Source organism: Manduca sexta, chromosome 1 (assembly GCF_014839805.1).
Source record: "Manduca sexta isolate Smith_Timp_Sample1 chromosome 1, JHU_Msex_v1.0, whole genome shotgun sequence".
In the NCBI taxonomy this organism is placed as follows: domain Eukaryota; kingdom Metazoa; phylum Arthropoda; class Insecta; order Lepidoptera; family Sphingidae; genus Manduca; species Manduca sexta.
The window spans coordinates 202,623-216,034 of record NC_051115.1 but is presented as its reverse complement, the minus strand read 5'-3'; the positions used below and the strand labels follow the sequence as shown (position 1 = coordinate 216,034).

At 35.7% G+C, this 13,412-nt stretch overlaps 2 protein-coding genes across 4 annotated transcripts; one reads left to right on the top strand and one right to left on the bottom strand.

Moving 5' to 3' along the window:
- Window positions 1-66: 66 nt before the first annotated feature.
- Window positions 67-4,921, top strand: LOC115453068 (gametocyte-specific factor 1). 3 transcript variants are annotated; one of them, XM_037443192.1, is made up of 4 exons: window positions 67-223; window positions 1,618-1,794; window positions 2,592-2,720; window positions 4,709-4,921. In XM_037443192.1, exons 2-4 carry the CDS (start codon window positions 1,621-1,623, stop codon window positions 4,850-4,852), a joined length of 447 nt encoding a protein of 148 aa, XP_037299089.1. In that variant the 5' UTR covers window positions 67-223; window positions 1,618-1,620; the 3' UTR covers window positions 4,853-4,921. The 3 variants fall into 3 exon arrangements, with proteins under 3 accessions (XP_037299089.1, XP_037299161.1, XP_037299116.1); XM_037443264.1 differs by lacking the exon at window positions 67-223 and adding an exon at window positions 643-665; XM_037443219.1 differs by lacking the exon at window positions 67-223 and adding an exon at window positions 710-834.
- Window positions 4,922-10,769: 5,848 nt separating this feature from the next.
- On the bottom strand, window positions 10,770-13,182 carry LOC115453069 (protein HGH1 homolog). Its single transcript, XM_030181713.2, has one exon. It carries the CDS (start codon window positions 13,091-13,093, stop codon window positions 12,011-12,013), a length of 1,083 nt encoding a protein of 360 aa, XP_030037573.2. The 5' UTR covers window positions 13,094-13,182; the 3' UTR covers window positions 10,770-12,010.
- Window positions 13,183-13,412: the final 230 nt, after the last annotated feature.

Below are 13,412 nucleotides of genomic sequence, written 5' to 3'. Positions count from 1 at the left end.
ATATTTATATTATTTTGCCGAAACAATAACGACCGAGCCCACTCTTATCATTACATTCATTCTGTCGTGTTGACATTTGATGTTTGAGTTTTGACCTGTTCATCAGTCAACCAATATTACTCGTTTTTAAGTTTTGTAAAAATAAACTTCTACTGCATTTGAGTTTTGAAATTGCTCGAAACAATAAAATATCCTCAACTGCGGCCACGAACTTTAAAAAAAGGTACGACTGAACTTATTTATATGGTTCAATAATAATACATTTTTTATATATGCGCGGTATTTTAACAAAGACGCATTTTTTTTTCATTTATTACCCAGATGAGTTTAATAAAGTGTAATTACAGCTTCCAAACGAATTTACTACCTAATCATTAAAGAAATTGCACAGAAATTTATAGCAAAATCCCGAAAATTGTATCAGTAAAGCTGGTTTTTGCAAATCAAACTTGCGGGATTTACGTTTGTATATTAATGTAAGGGAGCCCTATTCCGTCTATAAGGATGAAATGCTTTCCAATTACGGACAGGCAAAACACACTTAACGAAAACTGGGTGTCCTTGTTGGGCCTCTGTATACCGCTTCGGGGATAAATGCGTGATGTTGTTTGTGTGTGGAACATCTGTTGTCTCTTTCTTTTAGTGTTGTATTCGGACTCTGTTCGGTAAGATCTTTAGTCCATTTTGTAATTACCTCTCTTAGCATGTGACCTGACCAGCGCCATTTAAGTTGCTGAGTTTTCTTGGTTATATATTCGACTTTTGTTATGATTCCCATGTGGATCTATAAACTGTGGATAGTGTAATTATTTATCAATTATCTCAAACATACATGTAATTTCACTTGTATATAATATTGTATGATTGTTTATTTATCACAAATAAATAAAATAAAAAATAAAATGTGTGCCGCTTTCTGTCATTTATTTTGTAGCTGAGGATGTTTCGCTCCATGCTCGTCTGGCAAGTTCTTAATTTGTGTTGGAGATTTCGTGTCACAGCCCATGTTTGGCACCCATAACTTAATGTTGGCAATAAGCATGAATTAAGGTGATAGCTTAAGGTCCATTTTCATACATTTTGTTTCACCTTTAATCTGGGTAACTAAACAAGTATTGACAAGTAAAGAATTTAAATTCACGTCTAGTTAGTGATTAGTTCTCGCAGTTGAAAGATAAACGTAAAAATAATTAATATGCATGGATATTTCGGCCTTTAAAATTTAATACGACGAAATTTTGTTTTATTATTATGGTGTATTTTTATTTTTCATTATGTCTTTAAAAAAAGTGGCAATAGCCTAGTTGGTTGGGGAATGGACAGCCAAGACAAATGTCCACAGGTTTGAGACCTAAGGGCACACACCTCTGACTTCTAACAATATTATGTGTGTATTATTGTGAATCATGAAAACATTGTGAGGAAACCTGCACACCTGAGAAGTTCTCTGTAGGAATTTTGAGGGTATATGAAGTTTAGCACATTAGGCCAGCGTGGTGGACTATGGCCTAATCCCTCTCAGTAGTAGAAGATGCCTGTGCCCAACAATGACACAGTATATAATACAGATAAATAAATAACATTAATATATATTAAAAGAACTTCATTCCTTTACAGACAATGGCCAATCCCAAACCCAACCAGCTCATGACCTGTCCATACGAGATGGCGCATCAAGTGGAACACTATCGGATGCATATCCACCTTCAGAAATGCAGGAAACAGCATCCTAATTGCAAGAAAGTGTTATGTCCCTTTGATGCTACGCATGTTATCAATGATGTAGAGCTGGATGTAAGTGCTTTCACTTTGAATTCCACTCCAACTTTGTACTGTAAGATATTGCTTGTCAAGATTTGTGATTCTATGTCCACAGGACGTTATAGATTTTGATTCCCTAATGAAATCGCAAAATAGGCATCATAAATGGTCATATCTTTCAATCATGTTGATTTACAAGTTTGATTTTTCAAAGAGGCTTTAGAACGAGTATTCAATATTAATTTCAACTTCGCTGTACTTGTTCCTGAGAAAATGGTCATAACACAGACAGGCAAACGAAATGATCCTACAAGGGTTCCTTTAGATCGTTGATTCCCAAAGTGGTCCAGGTGGACTCCTAGGGGTCCACGGGAGACTTGATGGGGATCTATGTTGGCTTGACCTAAAAGTGGGGGTCTACAATTCTTAAACTTTATCTGGTTTCATGGTAAAGTACTAAAATGTCGGCTTGAGTTCACCTATTGAGGTAGGTAGATAATATTGATACGGGTCGTAAGGCACGGTGACCATAACACAACTGTCCAGACGCCCTCCGCGATGGTTGGGCGACAGTTGTAATGAACTTTCTCTGCAAAACCAAAAAAAAGTCCACCAAAACCAGCAAAATTATGAAATGGGTTTATGAGAAGACCACAGGAACCTGCAAGATTTTAAAATAGGTCTGTGTGAAAAAAAAGTTTGGGAACCACTGCTTTAGATGCATAGAATCCTACAAATGGATATTCTGCATATCTGTCAGATAAGATCCAGATTAGGCAGTCTCTTCAGTGTCTATATAACCAGATTTAATTTTATTTATATTTCCGCAGTTTCATGTGACAGTCTGTCCCAAGAGAATAATGCTGGACTCGCAGATTTACATCACAGACGATGACTACAAACCCGCAGTGGAGCTCTCAGCGCCCCCGATCATACAGAGTGAAGAGAATTGGGACGATGTATGTATGATGGCTTGTAATCCACAAAAGTTTTTATACTGACTAGTATGCCTTTGATTTGAGATTTATAGGGTCATTTTGATATTGCATTACTAAATGATACTAGTCTACCTTTGTTGACATTGTGCCAAAAATCTATTAATAATGAATATTTTCACCAAAAATCCTCGTTTTAGTTTTCAGATTTTTTGATTATTTTTTAGTTTGATGCGAATATGGCGTGTGCGTGAGTGTATTTATGAGTGAAAGGCTGAAGTTGCCACTGCGATTAATTCTCTTAGAGTAGGAGTAGTGGCATTAGGGCGCGTAAAATTAAAATAACTTTTTATTAATATTTATTTTGTTTAGAAACTTACACTTTTTTTATTTTACGTCTAAGGCGCAAATAACTTATTGTAAAGTGTTGTTTCTAAGTAGAAGCATGTGGTTTCATTTAGTAAAAATGACAAAATGACCCAGTATAGCCACATACTTGTCTCTACTTCTTCATAACATTATACCGATAATTATAGATGAATAATGAAAAAAATCTCAGTTTTATTTTGTGACTGAGGGTATTTCTGGGTGTAAGGGTGATGTTGCCGTTGCTGTGAATTCTTTTAGAATAGTAGTGGTATTAGGGCGTGTAAAATTAAAATTACTTTTTATTAATATTTCTTTTGGTCTAAACTTACATTATTCAATATATATCTACAGTTCCAATAGCTTATTGTAGTGTTATTTTCAAGTAGATAAGTATGTGGTTTCATTTAGTAACGCGATGTCAAAATTATCCTGTATATCGAGGGCTTCATAACGAAGTGGCATATATACTGCCATGCTAAGCGCAAAAGCGGTATGTCAGGGAAACCTTATTTTGAGATAATCAAAGTTTTGTAAATATAGTTTTATAGTTTTGTATGTAAAACTGAGATAGAGAAACTTTTTTAAGATTTTTTTTAACAAGTTCTAAACAAGATATTGTTATTTAGGTAAGTTTATTGGATGGTTATTTCTTTAAGCTAAGACAACATAAAAATCAAAATTTTGTTTCTTTTTAGATTCCGCTTTTGAGCTTACCACGGCAGTATACACTGCTTAGTATTAAATAATTGAACTGATTTTGATCTTTTGTATGGAGTAAGACTGTACAGAAGAAAGGACATAGCTTGAATTTTTACATTAATCACAAACTGAATGCTTAATAAATAAAAGCTAAATAAAATAGCTATATGGTTAATGGCTGTATAGAAAATATGAATGCGTTGCGAGTGCTTATCGTGATACGGCAAAAGCGACCTTATTTGCATAAGGTGCGAATTGAATTTACCTGAAAAGTATGGATGCCTTAATTCCTAATTTGCTGGTGGTAGGATATATTTTATATCCGCCCGGGTAGCGACCGTACACAAGGTGCTAAAACCTGCCATAGTGGCTCACGTAAGCATTCCGGGATCAGCCTGTGTATATCCGACTCCAACAAGCATAATTGTGTCGACTGTCAGTAATCATCTCTAAGTCGACATTCTATTGGACCCCACTTACCATCAGATGCAGTGGGGGTCACTCTGCCATGCCCTAATAAAAAGAAATACATTTTTATATGTGGGTGTTAATTACTGAAATTAAGAAATTCCCCATTTGTTCCCCTCTGGTACCTTCCAGGGCTGAAATCTGACACCTATGTATGCTAGCTATAATTAACTAGTTGACCCGACAGACGTTGTCCCGTCTTAACTATGAATTTGCAGCGCGCATTCTGTCAATCGCTGACAGTTATTTCAAACAATTGACAGTTATATAAAATTAATATTTTCGTTAAGTTTTCTTAAATTTTCTAATTTTCCGCGCAATTTTTGAAATTTTTTTTCTTTCATAAGAACCATCTTCTAACAATAACAAAAACAACAAAAAATAATAGTGAAATCGGTCCAGCCGTTCACGCGTGATGGCGTGACCAAGGGAAATGGGGATTTTTTATATATATTAATTATTTTAAACATCCCCAGGAAGTGACAACTACCTACATACCAGACCCATCGAAGAAGGGACCTCACATCATAACCAAGATCCGTGGAGCCACCAGATCAGAGAGGAGGAAAGCGAGGATGGAAGGCATCAAGACTTACCGACCAGCTGCCTCCGAGGAATAGGCAATAGACTATAGCTTCATACATAACTTTTTTTTAATTTTTATTTTAGACCATTATCGCTGACGCGTGATTTGATTTTGCAGAAACACCTAAATAGTTTAAGGTTTGTTTGTATTCACTGAAATGAACACAATCAGTTATTAAATTTAATTTTATTGTACTATTTTCTAGATATCGAGATTGTTTATACGTATTTAACAAACGATCCCAATCTTTTTTTCCTATCCAACGCAAAAATGGATCAATCAAGCCCTCAGAATGTCACAAAAATGGGAATTCATAAGTCAATGTTTAATAGGGTTGTTTTCTATGTTTGATTTAGTATTATTTTATATGTAACAGATAATAATATGAAAAAGGAATTCTGTGAAATCATCATCAAAATTGGTGAAAAATGAAACAGTTATTCGTATTTGAAATATTGTGAGCAAAAGTGTGGCGTGGTGGGGATATCGCTGTCCTTTTCTCACTCACGCAGCGTTATGTCCGGTGGCACTGAGTGACGTCACAATACACTATTACTGTAATTTGACAGCTTCCCTTTCCACCAAATTTCAAAGCTTTATAACTTATTTATTATTGCGTGGATTTTAAAAATTCCTTTCCGATAGATATTGAATGAAATACATCTTTGATAAATGTATTTAGAATAGGCAACTACCCTATTTAAATGGTGATTGGTCGAGAAACCAATACGTCTATCACGTGTTAGTTTCAACCAATCACAATAAACAACGTAGTATCTCACAAACAACAGAGTCGTTTCGTATTTGTGATATCCTAAGCTAAGTTTTTTTGAGACGTTAGAATTTTTTTTAGTTTGTTTTCAGAATTGTTTGTAAGATTAAGATTGGAATCGTTTGAAAACAGATAATTAAGTCGACCAGTGACATGTCATCATTGTATTGAGATGTAGTGTTTCAAAAACTAGCCCCCTTATTCATAGACGTTATTTATCTAAGGACGGAGCATTGCTGCGATAACAAGTCTGTTTCTCAGTGCTGACGGCATGGCAGCCGCAGTGCGTAGACATAGGGCCGTTGTGATTGGCTAATATTGAGATACAACTTGAACTAGGCTGTCAGATAAACAAAGCTGAGCAAACAGCAAGCTGTCAGATAAAAAAGGCTGAGAAACAGACTTGTTATCACAGCAATGCTCCGTCCTTAGATAAATAACGGTTATGAATAAGGGTGTAAGAATTCTTGATCATTTAATGGCACAGTGTTATCAATTTAAAAAATGATATAACTAATAGTAATAAAAGTAATTCTACTCTGATCTATATATAAGATTGCAAAGAGCAACGTCCATTACACTAAAAAACATAGTTTTGCTCAGTATCAGGTTGGTAATATATGTCTGATATGGCGATAGGCTATCATGGGACGGAATACACATGGCGACTAGATGGTTGCAACTCTGTCTACCCCTTCGCTTATAAAGGCGTGATGTATTTGAACAGGTTATTTTTTTTTTGGATAACATATAACCATTGAAGAAGCAGTTGGTAAGTACAGTTTTTTTGTCATTTTTGTTCTAAAGGTATTTGCACACTTTCTAGTCGTATCGCATAGTAGTAGCAACGATATATATGTACTACATACTAGATCTGGCGTGACTCAGCTGAGTACAGCTGTACTGCAATCCGTACACCTGACTTAGTATGATTTCAACATTGACAGCATGCGGTTATGTACGGAGTGACACTCATATTAGAACTCGAGTCTAAGTGTAAACCTGGATGTGAATAAACAATATTAGTCAAATAAATAAAATTATTTGTTGTTCAAGTGAATAAATAGGTTATAACAGTGACGTTTTGTTTGGAATTTTAGTTCAGTTGAACAAATAGTTTATGTGGACGTTTGTGTATAAAATTTACGTCATTGAATAGTTGTAGTACAGGTAGTGGAGTAGTAGTACATATTAAAGTTAATAATGTAGCTTTCTTGACTGATGTTAATTGTTAAATATGATTTTTTGACTTTTTTTTTCACTAATTAGCTCTTTCTGCCCTGTCGGTTAAAAGTCAAGGAACGATATATTTAGCTATTGTATCTAATAAATATATATATATTTTTTTAATTAAAATTTTTCTAAGTATTTGGCCCACTATGAAAAGAAAATTCTGAGCTTTAAGAAAAACATCTTGATATTCAAATATATATTAGTATTAACGAAAATTAATCTTTGTTATTCCGAAAACAATATATTTTGTATCTTTATAGTAATTCATTTTTTCAAGAATTTGTGCCAAATGCCAATGCTTTGCAAAGAACATTCTGAGCTTTATGGAAAAAACATCTTGATATTCAAATATATCTTTATGTTACCGAAAATGAATCTTTGTTATTCAGATAACTATATTTTGTATGTTGTAATTTTAGCCGATTTCACACCTTTTTATTTCATTCGCCATATTATATTATCTGCCCTGTATTATATACTGTCCCACTGTTGGGCACGGGCCTCCTCTACTGAGAGGGATTAGGCCTTAGTCCGCCACGCTGGTTTTCACCATATTACGAAATCGTAATTAACAACATATTTTGAACTTGCAAAATATCAAAGCTATGCGAAGCGACGATTCGATGTGCGATATAACTTATACTGTAAGATCTAAATAGAATATATTCTGACGTTGTAAATTGTGTAAATATATAATTAACTAATTGTAGAGTATTGTTTTATTTTAACCTACTTTCAATATTGATTTCGTAGGCATTTTTATTTATTTGTGTCTGGCCCAGAGTTGCTACCGGTACTTTTATAAAGTATAATAATAATATATTAGCCCTGTATAGTGAAGTCTACCAATCCGCACTAGGCCAGCGTGGTGGACTAAGCTCTAATCCCTCTCAGTAGTAGAGGAGGCCCGTGCTCAGCAGTGGGCAAGTATATAATACAGGGCTGATATTATTATTATTATAATGGTTAATAATACGAAAAAGAAGCACTCCTGTGAAAACTGCATAAAAATTGGTTAAAAAATGAGCGAGTAATTCATATTTAAAATATTGAAATGTTCAGAAGTGGGCGCGATGTGGGGATATCGCTTCATCTCTTTCTTTCGCACGCGTCTTAATTCCCGATGACGTCACAAGTGGGTATTTCGTCTTTTTTCTGTTTCTTGTTAATTACCCCTTCCATCGAAATTCAAAGACTTATAACTTGTTGATTTTTTAACGGACTTTAATAATTCCTTCTGTGTTATAATTTATATTATGTAAGTATTTGATAATAGTAATGAACAAAAATTAGTCCGGTACCTTATTACGATACGGGACGACATTAGTCGCGGCCCTAGGCACACAGTTAAGTGTTTATACCTCTTGTTTGCCAAATTCACATTGAGGTCTATAAGGGCTCGCGAACATCTCCCTTCCTTTCCCCTCCGGCTATCCTAATATAGTTCCTTCACTTCCTTCCCAGCTATCCCTTCCCTATTCCCCTAGGGACTCCCATGATTGCTAAGCCGGGAGATCGCCTGTACACTGTTCCCAGGGTACCCCCCAGTGAAAACAACGGTGGCTACACAAAAAAAAAGTGTAAAATATAGAGCGGCGATAGCCTAGTTGGTTGTGGAACGGACTGTCGACATGTCCGCAGGTTCAAATCTCAAGGGCACACACCTCTTACTTTTCTAAAAATTATGTGTGTATTCTTTGTGAATTATCGCTTTCTTTAACAGTGAAGGAAAACATCGTGAGGAAACCTGCATACCTGAGAAATTCTCTATTAGGGTGGGTGGGTGAAGTCTACCAACCCGCACTAGGCCAGCGTGGTGGATTAAGGACTATTCCCTCTCAGTAATAGAGGAGGCCCGTGCCCAACAGTCGGACAGTATATAATACAGGGTTCACATTATAATACAGGGCTGATAATATTATAAGTGGGAAAATAGGCACCGTCTATCGACGTTGTAACTTGTATAAACCGCTTCCTTCAACGCGCCACACGTGTCTGGGCCAAGGCTATGGTGTTCGCTCGCCGGTCACGGCTTTACACTTGTTAAAGAATACGCTAACGATCCGACAGCTAATAATTTATTAAGGGTTGACCGCAATTGTCAGAAACACCTTGCCGTTCTGAATATAACTAATCTAATAGATCCTTACATGTGAAATGGAACGTAGATACGCAAAAACGATCCAGCCCACAAAATGACACTTTTGAAATAGTGAAGATTGAAGTTTAAATCGTATTTTTGCTCATTGATTCTATTTTATATTTTGTTTAAAAAGTTCAAATTAACATATTTTGATTAAGATGTTTTACTGATGGAAAATATAGACCGTATAGATAAGAACTAATTTGGCATACTCGACTCATTTTCGACCATACTGTGGGTTGGATCCTTGCGTATCTGCGTCCAATTGTCGTTTTGTATGCGAGGAATACAGTCTATACTTTTTTGGGGAAATATAATTAATGAAGCAAAGTATGCACTATTGTTATACAAGCACTTTTGCCATTTCATAAGGAGTTCATTGACCTTTAAAGAAACATGAGGGCGAGAATTAATAAACTCTGACGGCGGTTTGGACTGCCACATTAGAGTCGATTTTTTTTCCATATAGTTAATTAAGGAAAAAGTGATAATCTATTGGAGCAAGGTCCGGGGAGCACGGTGGATGTCGCAGACATTCCAATGGCAGCTCCTTTAGTTTAGCGGCCGTCTGTTGTGCAGTGTGTGGTCTAGCGTTGTCTTGAAGCAGCACTGCCTAGAGCGATTGTCTAGCCTCGGTTGTTTAGTAACTAATTCCTTCATCATGGTTTGCAGTTGCAGACTAGATTTAAGAAAGCTGACAGCCGACACCGGTACTAGTCCGCCACAACTCACAAGTAATTTTTTTTAGTAAATTTCAACTTGTGGCAGCTTTTGGCTTCTTCTCCATTGCGAGGAACGCTTTCGATTATCGTACAGGATCAACTTTTCATCACAGGTAATGATTCGAGGTTTAAACTCTGGGAAGGACATAGGCTACTTTCTGTCCCAGAAAAATATTTAGCGGGCCTTTTAACCTAGAAAACTATTTACGTGGACAAAGAACACACGAACACGGCGAAATCCGTTTACGGTTTTCTGCCGGACTCGCCGGTATAAACCGTCCTACCGACTAAAACCCCGCCATTCGACTCTCACTCCCTAATATCGAAGGTCGCGGGGTGCTCAAGTGCATGCTATGCGGTAGCCTCGCAGGATTCGGCTCTAAGGCAGAGCCCCTCACCATCCAAGGAATGAAACCTCGGTAAAATCATACGCGTGTATCTAATACAGCAGGCAATCATCGCGAGTAAAAGCTAGTGCAAAAATAAAAAATATATTTGAAGAAAATTACAATAGGTATAAATCTATTGTGGCAACAATAATATTCATACTTACGTTTTTTTTATCATCGAAAGGGTAGGCGCCACAATTACACTGACTTACCGCCATTTTCAATTAATGAAGCTTATAGTTTACTTAGATCAATCTCAAAAATGGGCCAATCAGAACAAAGCTTTTTTTGACATCATAAATGATTTATTGTGATTGGTGCATTCTCGAGACGCTTTTTTGAATATATGGACCTAACGCCTCTGTTATAAAGTAAATAATTTTATCGTTGGACGTTTTTGGAGGAGGTCTATGCCAAAGGGCACACAAACAAGAAACCAGAGATAAAACAGTAAAGGTACCAAAAAAATGGAAATCTTTAATTTCATCTAAAGTTATGTTAATAGAATTTATGAAACTGCATAGGATATGGATATAAAATTGTATATAGAATAATAATATTGATATTGCAATACAAATTTAATATCAATACTTGTATTGATATGTTCACTTGATATCATCTATGTAAATCTATGCTTTGTCAGAATATAGGGCACAGTCATTTAAAATAATTTTATCAAAATAAAACATAAAAAATGATCAAGTATTTTATTTATAATTTTCTCAGAAATACAATATCACACATAATACACGCTTGAAGTTGCAAAAACCGGTGCCATTTATTTATTATTAATCTTCCTTGGTGTCCAGCCATCGCTCGTTATCCCTCTTTATTCTCATAGGTCAGCCATACCCACCTTTCCTATACGGGCCGCAACATCATAGCGCGTCGGGCCGCAACGCAAAATCAAACTTACTTCGACAAAAAATCATTAAAATTAAAATTTTATTTATTTTAACATCGTATTTAGAAATGATTTCTTATGTTTACGCGACTGTTAAAGATTGAAATAAAACTATTTTTAAAATTTTAACGCGCTTTTTTAGTATATTTTCCCGATTTTTCGAAAACTGCAGCCAACATGTTTATAAAGAACTAAAATCATAACCAATTATACAAAATTGTAAAATTTAGGTAGATATTGTAACTGACTTTTTGGATGATTAACACCTAATCCCCCACTGTGACTATAAATGCTGCAGTATTTAATTTTAGTGAAATTTTTAAAGCCATGCTCATTTGTAAAAACTCAGGTGGACTCAAAGTCGAGTATAGCTATCTTAGTATTATAGTAACTTAAAACATATCAGCCCTATGTGTACTGTCCTGCAGCTTTGCATAGACTTCCTCTTGAGGTTTGGTCTTAATTCTACTTCATGGTAAAGATTGGTTTATACCTAATGTTTATTTATCTTAGGTGCCTTTGATATCTATTTATCTTAAATATTGGACTTTAGCCATCCTTTTCCTTGCACAAAAATCTTATTAGAACATAAAAGTAGTTGATTTACTCAAGTTCAATTCATCTAAAACCCTTTATTTATATCAATCGATATTTTAAAATTATAATATGTGTTTCTGTTTTCATCAGGCATCTGCAATAACCAGCATCTGATTAACATTTTCTTATTTTATTAAATTATAAAAACATCTATTGTTGACAAGCCCAGTGTAGGGTTTTCTACTTTGTGGGTAGTTCAGTGCTACTAAACAATTTTTCATCTGGACATTTAATTGTGTCCATCAACTGTCATAGTAGTAGCTATGTCATTGTGATCTTATAAAAATATGTTGTGTTCATCTGACTTATTGTAGTCATCTGCCATTATAAAAATGTGCTGTGGTGGCTTTCATTGCCACTTACTAAGGTGCTTTCATGCCTGTGGCATTCAAAAGCATTAAATACTCCGATCTTCACAGCCTCTTGTACAACTTAAACATTGTTCATAAAATCTTCATCCATTTTCTGGAATTTCTCTTTCATCTCCTCCGGTACTTCTACTGCAGATAGATCCTCCGCTCCTACCTCTTCTTCCTTCTGAATAAGGATGTCGACGACATTCTCGCAAACGAGCAACGCTTTAGGATCATGTTCCCATTTGTGGTACTCTCGGAGGATATAATACACTCCGTTGTTCTGTAACTTCTCCCTGCCTCTGCTTGTAGCGCACAGCTTGTTCAGCGTCTCCAAAATCATTATCCTCACATCGATATCTGGTTCCCTGGTTTTCTCTTTCGGTAAATATTGTAATGTGATTGGCAAGGAATCCATTTCCTCATCAGGGTAATCTTCATTTCCCATTATTGGGTTCAGTATGTACGTTAACAAGTCCACATCATTGCTGAGAAGGAAATCGTGGCATTCTGTGTCAAATGAGAGGTTCCGTATAGTGCCAACTGCACCACCGCGACAGACGCTTGATTGTGCGTAGTTGCAAAACGGTAATAACTTTATTACCGGAACGTGTGGATTCTCCTCTATAAGCCAACGGCGTATCCTATGACTGCAGGACAGGTTGCTAAACATAGGCGCTAAGTAATTCAACTTGGAACCTTTTTTGTTAAAATCAACGTTGGCAAAGGCGTTTAAAATGTCGTTTAAATGTGGAATGAATGTGTTTAAGCACACCTCCAACTCGTCTTCGAGTCTTGTTATGTTCGAAAGTATCATGCAAGCGGCATCAGCGTCTTTCTTCTGCGGATTTAATACGTACGAAATCAATAAATCTATGATATTTTTCTGCGCGCTGTTTTTGTATTTTAATAGCTCCGTGGCACCGCGTGTGTGTACTGTCACGTTAATTAGAATCAATAAAGCACTTCTAGCAATATCTTCTACTTTATCGTCGGTCAATTCAATAATTGCTTTCATTATGTTTTCATTGTTTAATAGGCAGTTGATTCCGTGGTCACTTGCGGATAATCCAACCAAATGTTCCACCGCGATGAGCTTTAAATCTATCCGCGATTCTGGTGTAAAGAAGTTCAACATCTCGTCCAAAGGATCTTTGGCCATTTTTTATTTTTTTAAACAAAATAGATCGAATGCACGTTTCGGCTTTCGCACTTTCGCTTCAATGACGATTTTGATCACTGACAGCTGGCACGGAATTGTGACAGTTGTGTTGTCAGTTGTGACAAGAATTGTCAATGTAAACTGGTTATAACGGTTTTAAAGTAGCAATAGCGTTCAGCAGTGTTTGCTACAAATATATTGGAACGTTATTATTATTGTAAGTCAATATCTAATAAGATTCTTTTTGGATTTTATTTTGTAAGTTATGAAAAGTAATCCCAAGTCATTAAAAAATATCAATTCTGAATATTTCCACTAC

Excerpts from the sequence above, each read along its gene's own strand:
- LOC115453069 (XM_030181713.2), bottom strand. The coding sequence starts at position 13,093 with ATGGCCAAAGATCCTTTGGACGAGATGTTGAACTTCTTTACACCAGAA.
- LOC115453068 (XM_037443192.1), top strand. The coding sequence starts at position 1,621 with ATGGCCAATCCCAAACCCAACCAGCTCATGACCTGTCCATACGAGATG. Across the intron at positions 1,795-2,591 it reads TCAATGATGTAGAGCTGGAT|TTTCATGTGACAGTCTGTCC; the intron begins GTAAGTGCTTTC and ends ATATTTCCGCAG. Across the intron at positions 2,721-4,708 it reads GTGAAGAGAATTGGGACGAT|GAAGTGACAACTACCTACAT; the intron begins GTATGTATGATG and ends AAACATCCCCAG.